A 25,872-nucleotide genomic window follows, 5' to 3' on the forward strand; every position below is an offset into this window, starting at 1 on the left:
CATGTGTAGATATATAATTACACAAAACTTGAAATCTTAGATTCAATAAATGCAATCTTTCTAAATTTCTGAAAAACTAAACTCAAATGTAATATCATTAATAATGATAAATGCTGTAGGCTAAACAGATTTAAAAAAGTAAATCTATAAATTGAGAGTCTTATAATATATTAAATATAAATTTATCATAAAAATAAATTTATAATCATAAAATATCTAATCAATTTATAAATTTATTTTTCTAGCATCTCTAAATTTCTCGAAGATTTTCCTTCTAGTAATGTTTATGGAATTTAGTGAAGGTGTTAGGCACTTTGGCCTTGTTTAAATATTAATATGTAACGAGATGAAAAATTTATAAATAGTAAAATAGCAAGTGACCGAGAGTGAAATGATTTGAATTAATATGATTTATGTGGTTAAAAAAAATGAGATAGAAAAAGTTAAAAATAATTTTAAAATTAAAATATTATTAAAAAATAAATTTTTAATACTATTTTTATTTTAAAAATTTAAAAACTTGAATTTTTTTTTGTTTGTTTTGGTTGAAAGTTTAAAAAATTTATAATAAATTATATAAAATAAATATATAAAATGATGTGATTTGATGTAATTTTAGGGTTATTTTTATTTTAAAATAAATTTAATGAATCATATAAAATTACATTATTTTATAAGTTTACCGTTGTGTTAATTTTTTTTTTTTTGTGTTTGTAATATTTCTTTTAAAAAATTTTTAGGTGAAAAATTTAAAATTTAAAATTTAAAAATTAAAAATAAATAAATAATATTTATTATTTAAATAGTAATTAGATATAAAATTAGATGAGTTGGAACTTGGGCCGACGTAAACTGGTCCTTAAAGTGCACGGCAGGGACCTAGAAAAAAACTAAAATCAATACAACCATTTAGCGCCTTATCCGCCGTCACTATTAGCAAACAGATGTAGGTCTGCATTAGACTCCCAGTGGTACTTAATGCATTTTAAATCTTTTCTATGCATAATTATTAGTATCCCTAGCCCTCGTCTTTGCATTTACCTATTATTTTTTTTTTTAATTTTAAATTGAGAGAAAATAAATATATGAATAAGGATTTTGTGAAAAGTCTATTTTTGATTAGTTTTAACAATTTAATATGTCTTATGGTCCGTACTCTCACTCATCTTTGCCTCAATTTATAGAGTCCAGGCTCCAAACTCCCGTCAAGCTGATGCAAAGACAAAGATGGCCGCAAATCCCAGCAAGGAGACCGCGACGATAATTAGCTTGAAGCTCCTCGTAGACAAAAGCTCAAACAAGGTGGTGTTTGCAGAGACCGGAAAGGAATTCGTGGACTTCCTCTTCGGACTTCTACAGGTACCTCTCGGTTCCATCATCGCACTTCTTCGGGATTATTACTTGGCAGCTGGGCCAGGGTCCCTGGGCAGAGTCCATGAGAGTATCGAAAACCTTGACCCCTCCTATCTTCTTCCAAACCAAACCAAGGGTTCTCTCTTGAACCCTAAACCAGCATTCCAATCTTCAACTCTTACCCCTCCATTGCTGCAAAATTTCTTTTCACCTAACCAAGAGATCATGGTTGTCTCCTTTGGCCGCGATTCTAAATATCGGCGACGTCCTAGCCGCCGCGCCAAAGGAGTTCCAAATAATACTGAGAAAGGGTATGTTAGAGGTGTGGTGACATACCTGGTTATGGATAATTTGACGGTGAAACCCATGTCAACCATTTCTAGCATTACCCTTCTCAACACTTTAAACATCAAAGACATGGGTTCTGTCCAGGAGAAGAAGGTCAAGATTGACATCAACAAGGTTAGATGTTGTTCTTTCTTTTCCAAGACGAAAAAGTTTTTTTATTATATGTTCCTACTGTCATATTTGATTATGAGTTTGCGCTGCATGCATTCTAGGGCTTGGAGCTGATTAAGGTTTCACTCTACTCAACCACTGTCCTGACAGACGTTTTCCTTGGGCACAGGAAGTAATCTTTCAAGCCAATCCGAAGAAACATGACTATTTAGTATGGGTATGCGTGTAAAAGTATTTTGCAAGGGAAATTCTTCAACCATTTATTTGGGAAGAAAAAGGAGAATTTCTGGGCTGTATATGTAACTAGATCTTGGTTTTAGTAAATATCAGGGCTATATATTCCCTTTGATTCCCCTTGTGATTATTCATTCTGTTAATTCTGTTTGGTTTCTTCTATCTTCGAAAATAGTTCTTTAAAAATATTAGGAACATTGAACTTACGGTCAAGAAATTTGCGCATTCTAAGTAACTTTTTAGGTGTTATTCAACTTCTCACTCTGGCCGTATCCAAGAACGAAACAATTAGAAGAGTGCCGCGAGTACGGTGAAATCGGTTCTACTTCCAGTCTTTGATAAAATTTAAAAAGAATCGGAATATATTGATATTGTATTTTTTAAAATTGATTACGTATTAATTATTTTCATAAATTGGTATTTTAGTTTTATCGATATTCATTTCGATTGGATTTTGTCTTTTGATTTTAAAGTATCATATAATATATTATAGTATATTATATTATATAATATAGTCTATTATAATTTATAATATTATAATATAATATAATATATATTGTAATTATATTATAAATTATAATGATATATTATAATATATTTTATTAATTAGTAATTTATTATATAATATAAAATTATTTTATATATAATTATATATTATATATAATAAAAAAATTAAAAAATATACGTCACGTTGGATCTGGTCTTGAATTTAAAAAAAAAAAATTGAAATCGGATTGATTTTAAACGGTTTAAAAAAAAATAAAATTGGTATTAGATTGAATCAAATTTGAGATTAGACCAGTCCCATCAATTTGGTCTTGTTCAGTTCGATTCATCGATTTTTTTTTTCTCTTAACTACGACGTCCACAAATTAATAAATAAATTAATTTGATAAATTACCTGAATTTATTTTGTTAATTTTATATTATAATAAAAATAATTTTATAATTTAAAAAATCACATAAGTTATATAATTATTTCAGTGTAATCTTCTTTTGGGTTAGAATATTTTTTAATTAGAAATGAAACCTTAAGGAAAAACTATTTTCTAATAACTGAATTATGATTAAATGGTCATATTTTTTTAATCAATTTTTTTCATATTTCACGCTAAAAACAATTTACAATTTAAAACGGATGCAAATTACATCTTTTGTCAAATTAAAATTAAAATATATAAATATATATAAAAGAATTTATATACAATTATTTTTGTATATACTTTATTAATGTGATTAGTTTTATATTAAAAAAAATTAATACAATCAATCACATTAATAAAATGTATAAAAAGTATGTAAAAATAATTGTATATAATATTATTCATATATATATATATACACACCAACTAAAGAAAAATAATAATTTGAAACAAAATAATAAAAGCTAATTCAAAAGTGCCCATGCAATGAAAAATAATTTAGTTCACACAGAGAAGTAAACCTCAATTAAATTTGAGTACGTCAAATGTGACATGTTCTCACTATTCACATCTAAGTAAAGTTTGATACGTTTATATATTTTTTTCCCCTTCCTTCATATTTTCCATCAATTAATTAAAAATCTAAAATATAAAAAAATGTAAAAATTCTTATTTATAATTAATTAATTATATAGAAGCCCAAGAATTCAAATCATAAAAAAGGAAAGTTTATGGGTTAGGTCTAGTCATTAGTTTTTAATAAAGTGATCTAATTATTAAAAGTTGTTATATTTTATTAGCTGTGAAGATCCCAAAAAATGAGATGATCTAAGATGATCTGAGTTGATATGTGAATAGTAATATTTTGATAAATATTATTAAAATATGTTTGAATATAAATAGATTGAAATATATATTTATATGTATAAATAGTAAATTAAGATGTGTTTAATTTTTTTTATAGATAATTAAAAAAAATTAATCAATAATTAATTTAAAATAAATTAAGCTTATTCCAACAACCAAGTAAAAAAATTCAAGTCCATATATAAGGTAGAAACTGCTTTACAAACAGAGCTTTACATTTTCCAGCTTTACGCAAGCTGTCTGCTCGTAACTTTTTTAAAGGATAGCCCAATTCTTAGGTAAAGTCAACATCTAGGATTACTTTTAGACATTAAGAGTTGGTTTGGTTATATAAAATTAAACTATCTTATTTTATATAAATTATTATAATTTTTATATAAAATATAATAAATAATTTAACATTTTTAAATCTTAAAATAAAACTAATATTTAAAAATTTATATTATAATAATATTTTTTTTAACTTTTAACAAAACATCTCATCTAAATTATATAATCAAACGAGACCTAAACCTCTTTTGATGACTTTGGATTCATACTTTTTAGTTTTATATTTTTTAAGATCAGTTATATATATTATTTATAAATGAGAAAGGATAGTGTAAGTTCTAAATAGATAAGATTTGCATTAATTTTTTTTTTTTTGGGTAAAAAAAATGAGTTCTACTAAAATACATAGATTTTTTATATTTATTTAAAATGAGATCCACTTTTATATAAACAAACTGTATATAATTGATTTATTTAAAACTTGTACAAATCATTACTCTTTATAAATTTAGTGTGCAATACATCATTTATTGTGGTTAAGACCAATTTAATTTATAATTCATTTCAGCTACCAATCCACGCACCCGACCCGCAATACATTCACTTCTTGTGCTTAAGCAGAATTTTATAATTCATTTGGGCCACCAATCCCCCTGTGACCCTCAAGGGTAACGGGTGAAAGATTCATCCATTTTCACGAGCAGTCGGAAAGACTCAAAAGAGTATATTTTTACAAGTTCTCTTCTCACACCGATGCTTCTTTCTCCCTTTCTTTTCTTTTTTTTTCTTTTTTGAGTTTATATTAAAACTGGACGTGGTGCTTTTGGGCGTTTTACACCCTCTAATGGAAATTAAAGAAAGGAAACATCCTCTTTACATATAATTATAGTAGGAGGTTGTGTAGCTTTTTTCTTAATTTTTTTCTCCTTTTCTCCTTTTGGCTTCTTCTACTATATTTTTTTTGTTCCATTATTTATTCTCTCATCGTATTCGTCCATGCTTCTTCTATTTCTTCTTCGTTTCATTTTCTTCTCTCTTCTCTTTTCGATCGCTTTCTTCTCTCCTTATTTGTTTAAGCTTGTTTTCAAGTTTCACAAACATTTTGAATTGATATATTCTGAAAATTTGTCTTGAGCTTTTTAGATTTGCTAATTCTATGTTTTTTATTTTATTTTTTGTGATATGTTTATGGATTTTGGGTTTCTCTTGTTTGAGTTGGACTTAATTGTTAGGATGAACACTAAAAATCACAGCAGAATATTTTTCTACCATTTCGATGTGTAAATTAAATTAATAATCTAGTAAATATAAACTCACATGCAAGACACAATAACTTTTACTTGAAAAACCGTCCAATACAAAGGGAAAAACTACGGGACCTAGTCCAATTAAACTTCCACTATCAACAATAATGAGGTTATAGATTGTCTTCTCTAGAACAATATCTAGATGCTACCAATACATCAAGAATATCTATATTCTTGGTTTAACACAAAATCATCACCATACAGATGGAAAACCACAAGAGTGACAAGAAAGACTCACCAATTAAGTATTTGTAGAGGACAGATGAAGATGAATCTCAGAGATCGACACGAGTCAAAATGAAGTTGTCGACATCACGAGCAACATACTGAAATTTCATCAAAATCAGATCATGGATGATCTCTAAAAAATGTCTGATAAAAGTATGAAGAAAAACAATCATCGTACACGCATACCCGGTTTCTCACCTTTTCTTTTCCTGCCAATTTCACATCTTGCAGCAAGTTGTATCTACATTGATATGGCTGCTGCACAATGGGCTGATCTCAAAGAACGGTTCTCACAGTCAAATGGGCCACGGATCTTTCAACTTCAGAAAGAAGTTTCCTCTTTGCTTCAAAAGGACATGTCTGTAAGTGACTATTACACTCAGTTGAGAACTTTATGGGATGAATTGTCAAATTTTAGACCATTGTTGAATTGTGGTTGTGGTCCTAATTGCAATTGTGGTATATTGAAAGCAGTATTAGAATACCAACAACAAGAATCTGTCATGCGGTTTTTGATGTGGCTTAATGATACATATTCTAATGTTAGACCCCAAATTCTATTGCTAGATCCTTTGCCACCCATAAACAGAGTTTTGTCTTTAGTTTTACAAGAGGAACGTCATCGTAGTCTTCATGTTCCAAAATCTTCTAATCTGGACTCCACTGTTTTGGCTTCTACTACACATGATTCTCAAAAATCTGGTACAAGATTCAAGTTTTTTAAAAAATCGAAGCCCATTTGTAGTCATTGTGGACTGACAGGACACACAAAAGAAAAGTGTTACAAACTACATGCGTATCTTCTTGGCTACAAGAGCAATAAACCTAGAATCAATTATGTTGATGGTAATTTGTCTGGTAATATTTCACAGGACAGACAAATTAGTGAGATACATTCCTTACCATTTACTCAAGAACAATGTCAACAGTTACTTTCTTTGCTTGAAATGCATAACTCCACTGACAAATTTGCTTCAATTCATTTAGTAGATACCACATCTCAGCAAAATCCTCAGTCCTTTTTCAATCAGTCAGGTAAATCACTTTCCAATCTGACTTTCAATCCTTGCTTGTTTTCTGCTAAGAAATATCATTCATATCTTGATATTCCATGGATTATTGACACTGGAGCTACTGACCATATGGTTAACTCAGTGTCACTTCTTTCCTCTTACACAATTGTTCAATCAGCTTTTGTTACATTGTCAAATGGTTACAAAGTACCAATTACACACATAGGAGTTGTTAAAATTTTAGATTCTTTGGTTCTTGACAATATCTTGTGTGTTCCCTCATTTTCCTTTAATCTCCTCTCAACTAGTAAACTTACCCACTCTTCTAATTTTTGTCTAATCTTCTTAAACAAATTTTGCTTTATTCAGGACCTGTATGCATGGAAGACAATTGGTCCGGGTGAAAAAAGAAGTGGTCTTTACCATTTGCTGCACAATAAAGCATCTATATCTGATGCACTTGATTCTAGTAAATCTTTTGTTTCAACATCAAGTTGTAACTCTGATTCTGTTGGTTTGGACCTATGGCATTATCGCCTAGGTCATCCTTCTTTTTTGAAACAAAGTCTGATACATAGATCCTTTTCTGATGTAACTCCTTCTAGACATACAGATTGTGATGTATGTCATTATTAAAAACAATCAAGATTGGTTTTTCCACATAGTGAATCTCGTACTTCTTGTTCCTTTGAGATAATCCATTGTGATATATGGGGCCCATTCTTGACTCCTACTCTAGATGGTTTTCAATATTTTCTTACTATTGTAGATGATTTTACAAGAGCTACTTGGATGTATATAATGAAAACCAAATATGAAACTAGAACCAAGCTCGTTTCTTACGTTGCTCTTGTAGAAACACAATTTAGTTCTAAGGTTAAAATTCTTAGAAGTGATAATGGTTTAGAGTCTGATATGTCTTCATATTTTTCTGCTAAAGGCATCATTCATCAAAAGAGTTGTGTAGCCACTCCTCAACAGAATGGGGTAATAGAAAGAAAACATAGGCATTTACTAGAAGTTGCACGTGCCTTGAGGTTTCAAGCCTATTTACCACTTTGTTTCTGGGGTGACTGTGTTCTAACAGCAGCTTTCATAATAAATAGGTTACCAACTCCTATTTTGTCTAACAAATCTCCTTATGAGCTCATTTTTTCTCAAAAGCCCAATTATTCCAGTTTAAAAGTGTTTGGTTATTTATGCTATGCTAGCACTCTTGCTTCTCAAAGATCAAAATTTGATTCCAGAGCTCGGAAATGTATTTTTCTGGCCTATCCTTTTGGTGTCAAAGGTTACAAATTGTATGATTTACACTCAAAATCTGTTTTTCTATCCAGGGATGTCATATTCTATAAACATCTCTTCCCATATAAAAACAGAAACACTCTCTCTTTAGATCCTAAGTCAGTTTCTTTAGATTCTTTTGTAATTCTCATTCCTCCGTCTAATACACCTGATTTTTGCTATCCCATTAATAATCCAGCAAATTCTAACATTCCTATTGTTTCTGACTCACCTGCTGTGACTAATATGCCTACTGTTTCACATCAAAATCTTCAGATTCTGTATCCATTGATCAGTTTCAACAAATTTCAAATTCTCATCCTTCTACCAATAATCCATCTATTTGAAGGTCTACTAGGATTAAACATCCACCACAATATTTGCAGCAATATCATTGTGATTTAATCACTTCTTCTTCATCAAAATTTGATTCTTCCATTGTAGCAGCTTCTCTCAAGGTAAGTACTCCTCATTCTTTGTCTACTTATCTTTCTTATAACAAACTTTTTTCTACACATCGTGCTTTCACCATTGATATTTCATCTCAATTTGAACCTAAATTCTATCATCAAGCAATTAAAATTCCTCATTGGCAAGAGGCCATGAAAGCAGAATTATTTGCTCTTGAGAAAAATAACACATGGGTACTTACTAACTTGCCTCCTGATAAACATCCCATTGGCTGTAAATGGGTGTATAAAATTAAATATAAATCAGATGGGACCATTGAACGTTAGAAACCTAGCTTGTAGCTAAGGGGTACACTCAACAAGAGGGGTTGGATTTTATTGACACTTTTTCTCTTGTGGCCAAGCTTACAAGTGTACGTTGTTTACTAGCTGTTGCTTCTTCTCAGAATTGGTATTTATATCAGTTGGATGTAAATAATATATTTTTGCCTGGAGATTTGGATGAGGAGGTGTTTATGACCCTACCTCAAGGGTATGGAAATAAGGGGGAGACTCAGGTATGCAAGTTAACTAAGTCATTATATGGCTTAAAACATGCATCAAGGCAATGGTATTGCAAGCTCACTAATTGCCTTTTACAGCATGGATTTAAACAGTCCAAATGTCACTATTCATTATTCACTAAAGTTTTTGGTTCAGTTTTTCTTGCACTCTTGGTATATGTTGATGATGTGATTGTGGCTAGCAATGATCTTAAAGCTGTCCAAGACATAAAATCCATTCTTCATAGTGCTTTTTAGATTAAAGATTTTGGAGATCTTAAATTTTTCCTTGGTTTAGAAGTGGCCAGAGCTTCTAAAGGAATTTCACTTTGTCAAAGGCATTATGCCTTAGAAATATTGGCTGATTCTGGTTTTCTTGGCTGTAAACCAGCCAAAGTTCCAATAAGTTCTAACCTGCGTTTGACAAAAACTGATTTGTCATTCTTGGAAGATCCACAGTTTATAGAAGATTGGTGGGGAGGTTGCTCTACTTGACAATAACAAGACCTGATTTGGCTTATTCTGTTCAAACTTTAAGTCAATTCATGGATAATCCTGCTCAAACACACTTGGATGCAGCATATCATGTTTTACGGTATCTCAAAGGTACACCTGGTCAGGAAATTTTTTTGCCATCTTCTTCTTCGTTACAGCTGAAGGCTTTTTCAGATTCTAACTGGGCGACCTGTCTAGACACCAGAAAATCAGTGACTGGATTTTGTGTGTTTTTGGGTGATTTTTTGATTTCTTGGAAATCAAAGAAGCAAAATACTATTTCCAGATCTTCAGCTGAAGGTGAATATAGAGCCTTGGCTTCCACTACTTGTGAACTAACTTGGCTAATTGCTTTACTTCAAAATTTTGGGATTACTCATGATTTTCCAACCTTGCTATTTTGTGATAGTAAATCTGCAATTCACATAGCAACAAACCCTGTTTTTCACGAGAGAACTAAGCACATAGAAATTAACTGTCACTTGGTTCGAAAGAAGATACAATCTGGTATGCTTAGAACTCTACATGTCAGCTCTCAACATCAACTAGCAGATGCATTCACCAAAGCCTTGCCTCTTAATCAGTTTCTATATCTTCTTTCCAAGATGGGTGTTCTCAATATTCACACTCCATCTTGAGAGGGAGTATTGAAGTATAAACAATTATTGTAAATAGTTAGTTTTACAAAACCTTTAATTGTCAATTTACTTTATTGCACGTGCGCTGCACATGTATTTCATTCCTTGTATATATAGTTGAACTACTCTGTACATTGGACAGTTACACATTTTACTTTAACAGAATATTAGCTTTTCTCTCCATCTGTGTTCTTGAACTTTCTTGAGTTTCTTGGAATTCTTGAGTAATCGGATGATTTTAGATTGATTCTCCTACAAAACCTTAACCCGAACCATTTAGATAACTGATCATGTAATATAATAGCGAAATGATTTATACAATTTTAAAATTAACAAATCTCATACTCATTTTAAAAGAAGTAGATAATTCTAAAATTTATATAAAAATTTACTTTTTAATAATAAATTATACAATTTTTTTTAGAAAAAATATATACGACACTTATACACTTTAAAATTATATTTAACATTAATCTTTTAATTAAATATTTGTTACGCTGGTTGTAAAGGGGCATCCGGAAAATTAAATACCTTCTAATCCAATATATATGAGTTACTCCTTAATTAGATGTTCGAACAATAATAATTTAAGGCCTAAAAAATAAACTGCATTATGGAATGTATTACTGCCATTCTTAAGGAATATGAAGGCGACTAAGTTGATTTGTCTGGTAAAATTTCATTAAATAGAAATAATAATTGTAGTTATAGTATGCGTAAGTACTGCGTACTCTTATTTTAAAAAATAAATAAATATAAGATTCACATGAAAAAATAAATTTTTGAATAATCCTACTTATCTTCTGTAATATTAAATGATTGTAGAAGATTATTTATTATGTATGTTTTACTTGTGAATTTATCATTTTGTACCACATCAAGAGATATTGAGAGGATAAAGATAAAAAAGATGCTACATAGATTTTTCCTCAACTTTTTAAAGGTGAATTTTATTATTTTTAAAATAAGTGTACAATCCAGCTTGCACAACCTATAATTATATATAACATTGTTCGTTATTAAATATATTATGACATCATATTTTAATCGTATAACTACATATCATGTAATTAATAAAGAAGAATTCAATAAACCACATTTTTATCAAACTTTTATAACTTACGGCATAAAATATTGCACCTTTCATCGCCGGCGGCCGGATATTTTTTAATTTTTAAAGAAAACTATAAAGGTTAATATAAAAAAGTGCTATTTTATTATAATTGAAATAAGGTTGGATAAGGTGTAGTTTGTTGAATTTTTTATTACTAAGGTCGGAGTCATACGTCTTTATATAGGGTCCATGCTCGCAACAAATGGATGACGAGACAATTTAAGATGGCCACAAAGCCCGACAGCAGCGAGATAGTATGCTTCAAGAGACAAAAACAGTAACAAGATGGAGTTTGAGAGGCTGGGAAGGGTTTAGTGGACTTCCTCTTCGGTCTCTTGCAGATACCTCTCGGTTCCATCCTCGGACTTCTTCAGGGTTTTGGGTTAGCAGCTAGGTCATGTTCCTCGAGTAAAGTATATGGGAGTGTCCAAAACCTTGACCCCAGCCATCTTCAACGAGATTACCGTGTATGGGTCAAATTAGCAGTTTATAATTTAGTCTGGAGATAAGATTAAAAATCAAACTTAGAGATAATGTCAAAAAGAGATGGGACAAGTTGACTCAAATTCTTAAAAGAAAAGAGATTTAGACATCTGAAAGGAAAATGCTTTACAAGGCAAGTTGGACTAAATTACACTAAAAAAATATACCTTTAGATAAGGAGTAGCTCTCCCATAAATCTGACAAACTCTCTATGTTGAATCTAAGCACTACAAGGAATTTGATCTTTTCCGGCGCTAAATAATCGCCGCAGTAAGTCAAATAATCGCCGCAATAAAGATTCCTCAGCGTTTCAGAACTCGTTGCACAATGGTTGCCAAAAAACGGAGGGAACAAAATATTTTCATCGATTTTCAGTAATCGCTGTGTATAATATGTTTAGCAGCGCTTTGTCATCTGCTGGAAATAATATTAATACACGTTGGAAATAGCTATTACAAATGGTGATATAAAATGACGGCATTAGTATATGCCGACAGTTTGTAGACGCTGCTAAAGCCTATTATAGCGCCGCAATAATAGTGCAACGATGTATTTGAAACGCTGGTAATTTTACAATCTTCCGTCGATAATGTACGCTGCATAAAATAATATTGACGATGTCAACTTGTTTATCATTTGCAGCAGTTTAATAACTCGCTGTGAAAGAAAGTATTTTGCAACGCTTTTATCATCATATAAAACTATTTGCGTCTATTACCCTGGACCTTTTACCACTGCTAAAACCAATGGATACATTTGCAACAGCCTCCTAACCGCTGCAAATGATGATCATTTCTGATTGAGCTAAACATCCCTGGAAATCTTGGTGTACACAGTACCCATCATTATATGAATATATATCTAGCTAAATTGCATTAGCTTTGGAATATTACATAATACTGCATGTGCTGTTCCGACCTTTAATTCAATGCCATATCACAAACTTGCATATATATTCCTATAACAGAATTTCAAGTAAGAAGCAGTAGTGTTTTGAAACAAATCAACAACATTTGCTATTTCTTGTCCATCCCCATACATTTGTTAAAAATCATTGATCAGTTTAAGTTAAAACTGATCAAGGATTTGTAACCATTACATCCCAAATCCAACAGCTAGCATTTACAAACTTAATTCTAGGAAATTAGATACTTCCAAAATACAAAGAAGTCAAGCATAAACTACTGAATTCAATATTAATGGCCTGGCAGGTCTGGGTGAGACAGGCAACGAGAACTTCATTCTCTAAGCAGAGTCCATATCTTCATAATTTGTCATCCACCATTCCTTGTCAAGTGTGAGTTGTACCCCAACATAGCAATTGTAGTTCTGTAGTAACAAAGCCCTCTTTAACATTCATCCAGGATCAACACCTTAAGGACCTTCTATCCACAAAATACCCAAAAAACATGTTTAATAGCCCACTGTTGCATCAACCAAGGCAGTACCAACATAGTATCTTGCTGTAAAAACATACACCCATTAATATTGAGTTGGTAAAGTTAGTGCAATAAACCAGTTACTATTGTCAATAAAAAAAATGCATATATATATATATATATGCAATCTGCTAGGATATACCTAAATGATCTTTACTGGTATTGTGGATTAAAATGCAGGAAGGATTAATAAATCTTTACTGGTATTAGGAGTAGCAATTATATAGAAATTTATAACCCACTTAAGACTAATCTTCAGTAGATATAAATAAAATATTTGGTGAATTTGGCTGGCTTCACTATGAAGAATCAAAAGGTTAAAATGTCATATATAGACCAAAAAACACAAATATGTATGTGAAGGTTTAAAAGGAAATTGTGGAATTGTCCAGATAAAGTGACCTTTCAGAAACATACATTCATACTGAAATCTAAAAAGTGACTGAGTTTATATATTCGAACCTTGTGCTAAACCACTGCCCAAGCTGCAGCCTTTTTTTGGGCAAAGTTATACTGCACCATTCTCTCAACTATAGGTGTTAAATACTACTAGTAACTTTGCATCACCATTGCCTGTCAAATAAAGAGGATATATGTGTTAGTATGCAATGTTTTACTACTAGTATTAATAATCGATGGAATTAGGCCCTAAAGTCCAAAAGTCATGATTTCATACCTATATGTATGTTGCTCCCAGTCCATGTGCAGAATTACAACTCCAACCAAGTTCCCATCATAGTGCCTTCTTGGTTGCTTACAAGTCCTCCAAAATATATTGATCACAAAATATTTACTTATATATCATAACTACTTAATGCACTGCCTTAGATATCCTGCTCACCACCCAAAATTATTACCCCATTCTCCAAAAAAACCACCTGCCACCATTTACACAAAAAACCACCACAAAAAAGCATTCATTCACATCAGTACCAATGATAGTCACCATGAGTCTCTCTATGAGACTCATCTTGTGACCTAATTGTGTTCACTAAACTACCCAATGTCTTGTCAAACTCAACCTGCCTCTCCATCAGAAGTCGAATGCTTCCCTTCAATTCCTCAAACTCACTCTTGTAATACTCGGCCTCTTTTTTGTGTCTGTCCACTTCTTCAGCATGACGTTTCTCCCGTTCAAGATCTATTTTTTTTGTAGAGTCCGGTATTATCATCTCACCTAGCCCCCTAGCATATCCGGGTCTATGTCCCAGGACATCCCTAAATACAGAAGCTGTTGCCTCTTCACTACGTTGCTCAGGTTCCATATCATGCATTTTCTCAGCCATTTGTGTCTGCACAGATTAGTGAACATCCTATTAGTCTACTCTTTAACAAACAGAACAATGATTGCCCATTATTGAATTTTAACCTATAACTGGACTGTTTTAAATACAATTCTCACATAAAGCTCGCCTGTCGTCTCTGTCACAAATGCGTTGTTCTTTCTAGACCAACGGACTTCCTTGTAAAACTCTACCAGGTTGGGGGTGGTCGAACGCTGTCAAATATGTAGACTAATATATTAATGGTTGTACCCACCTTCTACTATGTGCAATAATGCAATGCATGCTGTCCGTGCGATGTGTTATCAGAAACCGAGCATTTTTCAGTTATTTCAATGTGTGTACCTTCTATCAAACTCAATTCTTTTCCGCATGCTATATTAGTTATCAAACTTATATTTTTTGGTACTCCTTCAGCATTTCAAACAAGTGGATTGAGAATTAGAATAGAGTATGTAAGTAAACCTAACCTTCTCCTCTAATACGCGAACAAATGACTTCCTCCCAGCGGTGTGATTGATTTTCAGCTTGCTACGGTTCTCTTTGTTTTGCTTGGACATTTTCTACAAATACACCAACAATATCTCATTAACCTTCAATCAAAGCTCGAGCTGTTATAATGGAAAATTACAACTGAAATAAAATCGACCAAAAAACATAATTATCTGTATTTGAATTCTAAACTATGCTATCCTATTGGTTTTAATATCATAGCATACTTTATGATTTCATCCAGTTTTATAGCTGATCTACCTGTGTCTCATGAGCTCCTCCTCACCCAGAACCCTTCAAAGAATGACATATATAATACACAGCCTATTTCATAGATGGAGCTACTATGACAGTGCCACATAGGTAGATTGTCTAACAACATAACAAAATTAAACTTTAATTAGTTCCAACCATATCAAGGCATTGACTCCTATTACTGTCAGTGAATTCCCAATGTAAGTTTGTGATATTAATCATTGTCCACTAAGTGTTATAGGATTTCTACTTGCATAAAATCCAATAAAACAAAATATGGTCATGTGAGGTGTTTCAATGGAGAAGGTTGTGCTTCCGACAACACCTTCATCATACTTATTAGTGACTATTAAATTAGTGCAGAATGCTATAAATACTAGGCATACCTTAAATGCCTCACTTCCCCATCTACCACATAACTTTGCCCAAACAAGTGGCCCAACCATACCAGGCGCACTAGCTAAGGCTTCTTCATGGCTATCATATGACAAATATTTCTTGTGAAGCTCATGATGGAAAGCATTGAATCGCCTTCGTAACTGTTTCCAGACTGTCTTGCGATGATTGTCCTTTTCCCAGTCCAATATGAAGTCAGCCTAAAAGTGTCAAGTTATTAGTTTGAACATATATAGTTTAATATCCAACAACAATTTCCTTATAATGTGCATGTCCAATTCTTGACTTACCCTGACACGATCCATTAGCTCTTCCTTCTCAACCATAGGTACATCCGTCCATCGTGGGTAACTCATGTCGGCATGATGTTTTAAGATCCATGTGACCCGTGTTGTAAACATCGTTGCATTTTCGCAGCAAGGTGCGGTTTGCCCATCATTGATTTTCAATGGTATTTTTCCATGCTTTCGTTGCTTATCAAACTCAATACATTTCGCTGGCCCACGACCACGTCTTGGTCGTGCAATGTTTTCTGTTGTAGGCTCGAGAACATCTTCTGCTGCAGGTTCTAGATACACAATCCAAAATACCCTTTATAAGGAACACAAAACTAAAGAGGTGGCAATTAAATTTATCAAGATCATATTATGGTTGGATGCATATCATATTCCCCATCTGAATTATATTACCACAGTACAAGGCTAGTGAATTAGGGCCGCATACCATTTAGATTATCGTTGTTGCCTCCACTCCTTGGCCCACTCAATATTGGTCTTCTACTTGCAAGGTTTACTGTTGCAGGCTCAGGAACATCTTCTGCTGCAGCTTCTATATACACATTCATGCATCTTTTATTAGCAACACGTAACTAAAGAGGTGGCTATATGTGTATGCCAGTCATATTATGCTTGGATGCATTCATATTCCTCATCTTAATTAAATTCACCATAAGAGGCTAAACTTAGGTTGCATACCATTTGGCTGATTATTGTTGCCTCCACTCCTGCTCCCACTCAATATTGGTCTTCTACTTGCAATGTTTGCTGCTGCAAGCTCGGAAACATCTTCTGCTGCAGCTTCTATATTCACATTCATGCGTAGTTAATTAGGAACACGTAAACACAGCTGCTCATCCTTATTATTGCCAATCATATTATGCAGCAATGCATGCCATATTCCTTGGTTTGAATTAAAGTCACAGTAGGAGGCTAAGAATTAGGTTGCATACCATGTAGATTTTCATTGTTACCTCCACTCCTAGGCCCACTCAATATTGGTCTAGAACTTGCAAGTTGAGGCGGCCTATCTGGACTTGGAGGCTGCGTTGAGTCGTCAGAACTACCCGCACCTTCATCATCATCGGGGGTCCATCTTCTTAGTATAGGAGGGCGTGGCCGTCCTATGAATTGGTAAGGTGCGTGTCGTTTGACTAAGCCTCCACCTCGCCTGCACCCTCTTCCTCGTCCGGTTGGTGCCATTGATGCTATCCTAAAACCAAACATATATAGTAGTCAATTCTAGCTGTCCATCTTACAATATCTTCCTCTCTAAGTGTGGCAAAAATATGTATATGGCACAAGGCTGGACACATTTTCATCACCCAGAAAGTAATTATATTTGTTAGAGCTGTTACATGTGTCACCAGTCACTACTGTGACCATTTTCTTTGTTGTTGTACATTAAATCAACAAGGGCTACATATGTGGATTTCAACACAAAGATGTGCAGTCGGTGCATATATATACAACACAGATTCATTTCAGATGTACTCCAATTTTCCACCTCAATCCAGCTCCAACTTAGAACATAAAATATCCACAATTAAAAAAGCATAGCTAGTTGTACAGTATGTGAAGCAACCACCCAGGAAGGTCAAAAACAGGTACCCCACTCTAAGTTTCCAATATTAATACTTCGAAAGTGTCACCATGGAATTGTGTCAAAGTCAGAACTACAAAAGATTTGTTAATTGTTATAGTATAGTGAGTGCAGGCAAGGTCTATTTCATCCATTGTCAAAGTATAAGAAGATTAAAAAAAATCTGCACAGACCCAAATTGTATATATATATATATATGTATGTTAGATGCAGGACTCATTGTCATAATAGCATTGAGTCCAAAAGTCAAAACTACCTTGAAATACCAACGTGTAGGTAACATTATGCTATCAATATGTGTATATATATATGTATGTATATATATATAGCAGATAATCATATATAACCACATTACTCGAATACTCATAAACCAACCCATCAAACCCAAGCCAAGGTTGTAAACTGTTAATGGTTGTCTGCACAACTGAGCTAAACCACAAGCACTCCACAAGATTTTTACAAAGAAATTTATTATAGGCATACATAAGGGAAGGTAAAAATTATACCTTTATGGAGTTTGTTTAGCTGGTTTTATGAAAAATCCCATACCTGGAAAATGCTCCTCCCCTGGAAATGGACAAAAAACCAAGAGCAGTACCTTGGTGTAACTAAATCTATTCTGTAACAAGATCAGCAGAAACGTTATGCATGCAGCAACTATTTGTGAAGCTCATCCATTATAGGGAGGAACTCAAGCTACAGAAATCGCATAGACCCAAAGAAATACATTGGAAATCTTAAATGGATACTCTGGAAGTTAAGAGCAATTTGGCTGCTGAAGACAAAGCACTCTCAAGAAATGGTTCACTAGAGGCATATCTCACCTTTCGTTGCTCTCAAGAATTCACCAACCCATCAGATTACATCCAATCCTAGCGGTCACATCAAAGATCTTTATGTTGATAATTCCTAGTTTAACCTTGCTAAAGCATGAGTTCCATAATTATATTTACCCTCAAGTCCCCAATTTTCCCTCCCAGGCGCCAAAATGTCCCGCCCATTTCATAGATGTATTGAGAGCCCAAAATTAGTCTTCAAATGATGCTTCCCAATTCCGTATTTGTGCATACTTTTTTTTTGCATTTGTCTCAATAAGATTGATGTTTTACTATTAAAATTCTTCCCAGGACATGCGGTGACTAAGCTAACACATGCACATAGTTTTTTTTTTTATGTTCTGGTTGGGTCAACTCTAATATATCATTTGCAGCAGTATTCTCACCATTCTATGCTTGCCACTCCTCCAATGATCAACACAAATATGATTAAATATTTCTCTTCAATGTGCATCTTTGAAAACTAAATATAGCAGTAATTTGACCAAATGAGCGTCCAAAATGTACCAATATGAAATCCATCTGCTTTTGTAATTGTTAGATGCCACCTTTACCTCTCAAATATATTAGAACATGCACAAATTGTTAATTGCCTCATATAATAATTTTATTACCATTGACGTCATTATTTTGGCATTGTATATGACCTATATATTGCCCATCTAAGCAAAGTGCATATTAAGAATTTCGCTTGACTTGTTACAAGTCATTCAAATGTTAATAAAGTAATTTATTTCCCATATCCTTATTTGACAGTACCCAGCTGCTTTATAAATGGTGTCATCCCATATCAATCACACGCAGATAATTTGTCAATTTTTTCTTCATTCAACAAAGTGCATCTGACTGGTAGTGGACTTGTGCTCATGATAAATAAGTCATAGTGAAATTGACACTTGCTGTCTAAACATGCTCTAGAGTCAACAAATTATCATGCAAGGGACCCGGATAGGTGGCAAGACTGTTGGGTAAATTAAATGTATATTATATAAACAATAATATACATATATATAATATATATATATATATATATATATATATATATGGCACACCTAATATTTTGCAGTCCTGGGTAATACACCAAATTTGACCTAGTAGTCATACAAGACACAAAATATGAGTGTGTGTCTATGTTAGAGAGAAAGAGTTCCATTATAAATTTGGTTCCAATGTTAGCTACTGCATATTAAATAACTAAATAGTTAAAAGGATATCTTTGTCAATCCCACTCGATTATGCCGCAATGCTTGCCGCTATGTCCACAATATTCTGCTGCATGTAACACTAGATTACCATCCAACTACAGAAAGGGATAGTCAACCTTAACTTTTTCCAAATAATACCACCAACCTGTTACTAATAAATCTGCACAAATTGGTTGCAAATCAATGTTAGAACCTGGACATACAAGAAGCACGAGCTCATCATAGTCAAATTAAGAGCAAAACTAATGTATGTTAATACATATCATCATATAACCCTCCAAGATAGAGGACTGTGTTTGTGCAGTAAATGAAGTTTAAAAAGGAAATGGGGGAAACTATACAGGTGCTAGTTCAATGAGAAGAAATGGCTTCTTCATGTAATTTATGTGCCCACTCAAAAATGACTACTCCGAGTCAGATAGGAAATCATCATCAGAATCCATCCCCTCAACTGGACTTGAATGATCAGCAACACCACTGTCTGAACCCGACTCAGCCTCTGCATCATCTATAAAATCATCTCCAACTTGTGGCTGTCCAGATGACCCAACTAATCTTGATGCATCAAACTCAAATGGTTGTACATCAGGCCTATGGAGTGGACTTGCCACTCCAACATCAGCAAAGTCAACATTTCCTCGGGAACTTTCAAATTCCTCATCTTGATACGCCTCACCGTCACTTGATGACGTTTCATGATCCTCATTTAAATGCACTTGTGGGATATCATATACATTCCTATTCATGAACTTTTGTATGACATACCAACTACCTTTAACCCTTCTATCTTTGACATAGAAACATTGTTCAGCTTGGCATGCCAAGACAAAGGGTTCATCTTTGTACCATGTCCTAGCAACATTGACACTAGTCATATGTGAATCCACTCAAACACCTTGTCTTCGATCGCCAACGTCGAACCAGTCACATCGGAACAAGTACACTCGACACCATCCCATATAATGTAACTCTACAACATCATTTAGAACACCATAGAACTCCAAATTATTTGCTTGCTCATCACCAGTTACAAAAATACCAGAATTTTGAATGCGGCGACGTTGTTCTCGATGCTTTGTGTGGAACCTTTTACCATTCACGATGCACGCAGCGTACGATCTAATCTGAGATTCAGGGCCACAAGCTAAGGCATATAGATCATCGACTACTTCAGTAGGGGTATCTTCACGCATAGTTTGAACCTGGAAAATCACAACCTACACCATTATTAAGCATGTAATTATGCATGGACTGTAGTACTATGGGTAAATACTGAGAATAGTTCGATGCATGGATTCAAGTGTAAGTGGGGTTACATACACGTTTCTTGAACCATGATGGGAACTCTACTCGATGCGTTCCATCGGCATGCATTGGATTCTTTTCCTTACATATTTGATAGTGCTCACTGCACATAATATGGGAACATCATTTCTTCTTAAAATTGTTCGACAACAATAACCACAAAATATGTGCAGTAGGCTTAAACTCCTAACTAAATTCAGAAATTTATATATACCACAAAATGCTAAGAGCATATAAAAGATGCGTACTCTATATAGGCAGCAATCTCGGTGCAGTTGTTAAGCACGTACCAACAAGCTGAAGTCAATAATATTGGATCTAATTGAATAGGTGATGCCACACCCATGGTACGGACCTTCTGTGTGAAAATGCTAAATCTATCTATCCTATCATCCTCAACCGCATCAATGTTGCGGTCTGGTCTGTTGAATCTCGTCTCAATATCATCGAGATACATCGAGCAAAATGTCAAGCATTCTCGATGAATGTATGCTTCCGCTATTGATCCTTCTGGACGAGCCTTATTCTTAACATACCGCTTGAATCTTCCGAGAAACCGCTCAAATGGGTACATCCATCTATATTGAACTGGTCCGGCAAGCATCGCCTCACGGGGCAAATGGAGAGCTAGGTGGACCATGATATCGAAAAATGACGGAGGAAAAATCATCTCCAACTTGCATAAAATGAGGACAATATCACTTTCGAGCCTTGACAAACAATCCACACTTAGAGTTCGTGCGCAAATCTCTTTGAAGAACTGACTAAGCTCTATCAAGGGCAAAGCAACATCGTCTCGCAAACACCCCCCAACTGCAATAGGGAGTAGTCTCTGCAAGAAAACGTGACAGTCATGACTTTTCATCCCTACTATTTTGCAATCACGAACATTTACACATCTTGAAATATTTGCCGCGAACCCATCTGGAAATTTCACATCAGCCAACCACTCACAAAAAATTTTCCTCTCATCGCCATTTAGTGTAAAACATGCATGCGGCATTACACACCGGTCACCTTGATGCATCAAATGAAGTTCCTTTCGTATACCCAAATTTGCAAGGTCACGGCGAGAGTTAATATTATCTTTACTTTTTCCAGGAATGTTCATTAGGGTGCCGAGTATGTTGTCACAAATATTTTTTTCAATATGCATTACGTCAAGATTATGCCGAAGCTGAAGTGAGGACCAATATGGTAAGTTGTAGAAAATGCTTCTCTTGGTCCAATTTAATTCTTCAGCAGTCCGCTTTCTCTTCTTCTGACCTTTGCCAAATTCCACATCCCTAAGAAGACTGAGTTGATGGAGAATATCCAGTCCTGATAATAACCCTGGCGGCATGCGATGATCATCCTTTCCGTTGAAACAAGATTTTTTCTTTCGCCATACGTGATTTGATGGTAAAAAACGACGATGTCCCATGTAGCAATGCTTACGGCCAAAGGTCAACCACATAGAATCTGTATTAGCATTGCATGAAGGACAAGCCAATTTCCCTTTAGTTGACCAGCCCGATAGGTTTCCATATGCAGGAAAATCGTTTATTGTCCACAATAAAACTGCATGCAATCTAAAAGTTTCCTTCTTGTATGCATCATATGTATGCACCCCATTCTCCCAAAGCTCATTCAATTCATCTACCAAGGGCTGCAAGTATACATCAATCTCATTACCAGGTGATTTTGGGCCAGGAATAATGAGAGACGTGATGAAAAATTGCTCTTTCATGCAGAACCACGGAGGCAAGTTATACGGCAAGAGGATAACGGGCCAGATACTATACGGTTTTGCAAGGTTGTTGAAAGGATTGAAACCATCACTCGCTAAACCAAGCCTAACATTGCGAGCATCTGCAGCAAACCAACTATGATCATTATCGAAAGTAGTCCAAACGACTGAATCGGCTGGATGCCTCATAGTTGAACCATCACTAGCTCGTTGCTCTTTATGCCATCTCATATGGGCTGAAATCTTAGCTGACATATATAGTCGTTGCAACCTCGGCTTCAAAGGAAAATGACGCAACACCTTCTGAGGGATTAAACGGTTTCTATATGTATTGGGCAACCACCGAGGGGCCTTGCATTTTGGACACTCATTCATATCTTCATTTTCCTTCCAAAATAACACGCAATCATTAGGACAAGCATGTATTTTGTGGTATTTGAATCCTAAACCCCGCTTCAATGACCGTGACTCTTCATAAGAACGAGGGAAATGAGCATCTGGAAATGCAGACCTCAACAACTTCAGGAGAAGATCAAAGGACTTTATCGACCAACCACCAATGGATTTAATATGAAGCAACTTCACAATGAAGGAGAGCTTTGAAAACTGTTTACACCCCTGGTAAAGTGGACGTCGTGCGTCATCTAATAGTTTGTCAAATGAGAATGAAGGGGTTGGCTCGCCTATAGGTGGCTGACTTCTAGGTTCGGAAAAATCGTCTAACGTATCCATGAGCGTGCCTTCCCTAATGTCATCTAACATCTGCTCCATGTCATCAATATGTTCATCTTCATCAGTAGGTGATGAGGACTGATTGTCATCACTAACATCCAGAATCTCGTCTTCCCCATGAAATATCCAAGGGTTGTAATTTGGATTAATCCCATTTAGGTACAAGTGGGTTTCCACCTCAGGTATAGGGAGGAAGATATTATTATAGCATGAACGACAAGGACAACGGGTGCGGTTAGTGCTCGTTGCGTTCGCGCGAGCTACTGTTAGGAATTGTTCAACCCCTTCAGCATACTCTGTTGACATAAGTCTATCATTCAGGTACATCCAACTTCTGTCCATCTAGTCACACAAAACAGTGATATAATTAGTGCTTCTTCATAACGAGGGCAATGCAGTTAAAGTCATCTACGAAATGCGGTTAATAGCATGTGTAAATCAAAGTTGAAAAGCCGCTGATTTTGAGACGGCCCAAACAATTAAGGGAACAATGAAAGCTCTTTACTTATCGTCAATAAATATTCATAAATCAGCATATATACCATGAACTGGGCAATTGGGAAACTAATATGAATAGTGTAAAAACTATTAGTTTGGAAAAGTCCATATCGAACTATACATTAAATCTGATATTGAATATAGCTGTTTGTTGGGTGAGGTTGTGATGTTATCTATTACAGGATTTCCTTAGGCATGCCAACTAAGAATTAAATCATATAGAAGAAGGTTGAAAATCACCATGTAGCGAATGTTCATGTTTTGGGATACAATGACCTTGCAACATGTTATATGCATGATGTATGCTTTGAAAGCATTCGAAGCCATTGCAAAAGACTTTTATAGGCATATCCGGTGGTTTAAGGGCAATTATTTAGGGGGAAAGGCTAAAGAATGGTAAACTAAATCGGTTGGTATATTCTCCATCCCAAGACAAAAATATATTAATGGAATCTGGTGGGAATGAATATTTAAGGTGCAGAACTTCAAGTCATTTTAATTTTTTTCAGTTGAAGTACTGCAAGTAGTATGTGTTTAGTAATTCTAGCCTTCATACTAGTTTTGTAAATGCATAATTAATTGGAAAAAGTCAACTAGCCTGATGTGGCTGAATTGTGTCCATCTTGGGAATCGACGAAGAACGTGAAAAAAGAAAAAGAGATAAAGACATTTCCGACCAATTGCTTCCTCACTAAATATGTAGGAGGCTAAGCATAGAAATTAGCAATCCGGGCTTTTTTCGGAAGTTGTTGTTTCACCTACCTAAACTGAGGCTACTACTAAAATTTTGGAAAAAGAGCTCTGCTCAGTCTTGATAAAAGGCCATTAAAGTGGAAGTGATTAGAAATCCCATGTAATTCATTGATGATAGTAATTCTCTTGAATCTGTTCTGCTTCCCTTGTAAAAAAACATACTTATAACAAGAGTTGAAAATAAGTAGAGGGATATAGGCATGTAGATTCGCTACCCATTCATGGGATTTGCCAAGTGGGAAGAAATAATAAACAAGCATGACTTAAATTGCACAGATTAGTGCAAGAAGTGTTGGTGGGTCAAATTGGGCTTACATTCTAGAAATAATTTACCCAAAACCATGGAGATAATAAAATTTATAATAGAATTTCAACTCTTGAGATATGATAAAATATAGTTGATTACGTATGTAACTAAACACAATAACCTACCAAGAGAGAGAACTCATGCCTTAAATCTTAATGCAGTTTCAAAATCTCCATGGAAGTTATAAATAGTTGGAGTAAACCAACACACCCAATAATGATATATTGGATCAGCCATCATTTCTATACAACAAGTGAGTCTGATTAGAAACTATTGTTGGGCTAAGGTTTAATTTCTTTCCAAGATTGGCCCAGTCATGTTATGGAGTTAAATCTTTGAAATTTCAAGTCGCAAATATACGAATACAAGTACAAAATACATGCTGAAACTATATGCAGTAAAAATGGCAAACTGATTGCTTCACTAGTTTAAGTAAGGGAAGTGGAATACCTTTAAGTCAGAGAAAACTCAAGTAGTATAGCTGTCGTTCAAGATTTGATGGAAATCGATGGCAAGATTCTGTGGATAGGAACACGCTGGTTCATACATATCCCCAAACAACAGCCCTTCTTCCAAGCCTGTCCCAAATCACATAATTTTGAATAATTGAAATTCACAACTAGATGTAGGGTAGGAGAAATAAATCCTCAATATATTTGAAACTCTAATTGCAGAAACCCTAACATCTAGCTGAAACTTAAAGGTTGCAAATTACTTCAATATTTGTTGTGGTTTCTGCAAGAGAGATGATCGATGGTGGTGGCCTTGTGAGGGAACAGCAGGTCTGGAGATGCCCAAAGAAGAACACGAAAATGCAACAATATACGTAGTGCTCCTTTCGGGAATGGGAAATGGAGATGGGAACATCAATGAGATTCCCGTAACCTTGAATGGTGGGAATTATGAAGGGGAAAAGCGTGAGGCACGAGCGGAAATATTACCATCTTTAACAGCGGTTTGTTTTAAAATTGCCGCAATAACCGCAATAACCGACGTTAATCGACACGCTGGATATATGGATTTTTTTGCAACGGCTCACATTCGTTGCAACAATATCAAATCCGCTGCAATAAGACATAACACTGTTCAAAGGCGCCCATATTCCAAAATCGCGCGTTAATTCAACGGCGATTTGAATGTCGTT

General features: G+C 34.4%; 4 protein-coding genes and 1 long non-coding RNA gene across 5 annotated transcripts; 1 reads left to right on the forward strand and 4 right to left on the reverse strand.

Moving 5' to 3' along the window:
* Window positions 1–1,148: 1,148 nt before the first annotated feature.
* On the forward strand, window positions 1,149–2,163 carry LOC122294729. The gene is made up of 2 exons (XM_043103652.1): window positions 1,149–1,815; window positions 1,914–2,163. The coding sequence occupies exons 1-2, from the start codon at window positions 1,228–1,230 to the stop codon at window positions 1,986–1,988; spliced, it is 663 nt and encodes a 220-aa protein (XP_042959586.1). The 5' UTR covers window positions 1,149–1,227; the 3' UTR covers window positions 1,989–2,163.
* An 11,358-nt stretch (window positions 2,164–13,521) lies between these two features.
* On the reverse strand, window positions 13,522–14,562 carry LOC122293190. The gene is made up of 3 exons (XR_006237195.1): window positions 14,462–14,562; window positions 13,736–14,351; window positions 13,522–13,632 (listed from the first exon to the last, which is right to left on the reverse strand). It is a non-coding gene; the product is annotated as an uncharacterized LOC122293190 (long non-coding RNA).
* Window positions 14,563–14,755: 193 nt separating this feature from the next.
* Window positions 14,756–16,963, reverse strand: LOC122293555. The gene is made up of 6 exons (XM_043102111.1): window positions 16,714–16,963; window positions 16,460–16,564; window positions 16,209–16,313; window positions 15,776–16,053; window positions 15,476–15,685; window positions 14,756–14,905 (listed from the first exon to the last, which is right to left on the reverse strand). Exons 1-6 carry the CDS (start codon window positions 16,961–16,963, stop codon window positions 14,756–14,758), a joined length of 1,098 nt encoding a protein of 365 aa, XP_042958045.1.
* Window positions 16,964–19,301: 2,338 nt separating this feature from the next.
* LOC122295145 lies at window positions 19,302–20,600 on the reverse strand. Its single transcript, XM_043104208.1, has 2 exons — window positions 19,550–20,600; window positions 19,302–19,468 (listed from the first exon to the last, which is right to left on the reverse strand). The coding sequence occupies exon 1, from the start codon at window positions 20,277–20,279 to the stop codon at window positions 19,809–19,811; it is 471 nt and encodes a 156-aa protein (XP_042960142.1). The 5' UTR covers window positions 20,280–20,600; the 3' UTR covers window positions 19,302–19,468; window positions 19,550–19,808.
* LOC122293556 lies at window positions 20,292–23,512 on the reverse strand. The gene is made up of 3 exons (XM_043102112.1): window positions 20,958–23,512; window positions 20,725–20,812; window positions 20,292–20,606 (listed from the first exon to the last, which is right to left on the reverse strand). Exons 1-3 carry the CDS (start codon window positions 23,510–23,512, stop codon window positions 20,292–20,294), a joined length of 2,958 nt encoding a protein of 985 aa, XP_042958046.1.
* Window positions 23,513–25,872: the final 2,360 nt, after the last annotated feature.

Source organism: Carya illinoinensis, chromosome 14 (assembly GCF_018687715.1).
Source record: "Carya illinoinensis cultivar Pawnee chromosome 14, C.illinoinensisPawnee_v1, whole genome shotgun sequence".
Classification (NCBI taxonomy): Eukaryota; Viridiplantae; Streptophyta; class Magnoliopsida; order Fagales; family Juglandaceae; genus Carya; species Carya illinoinensis.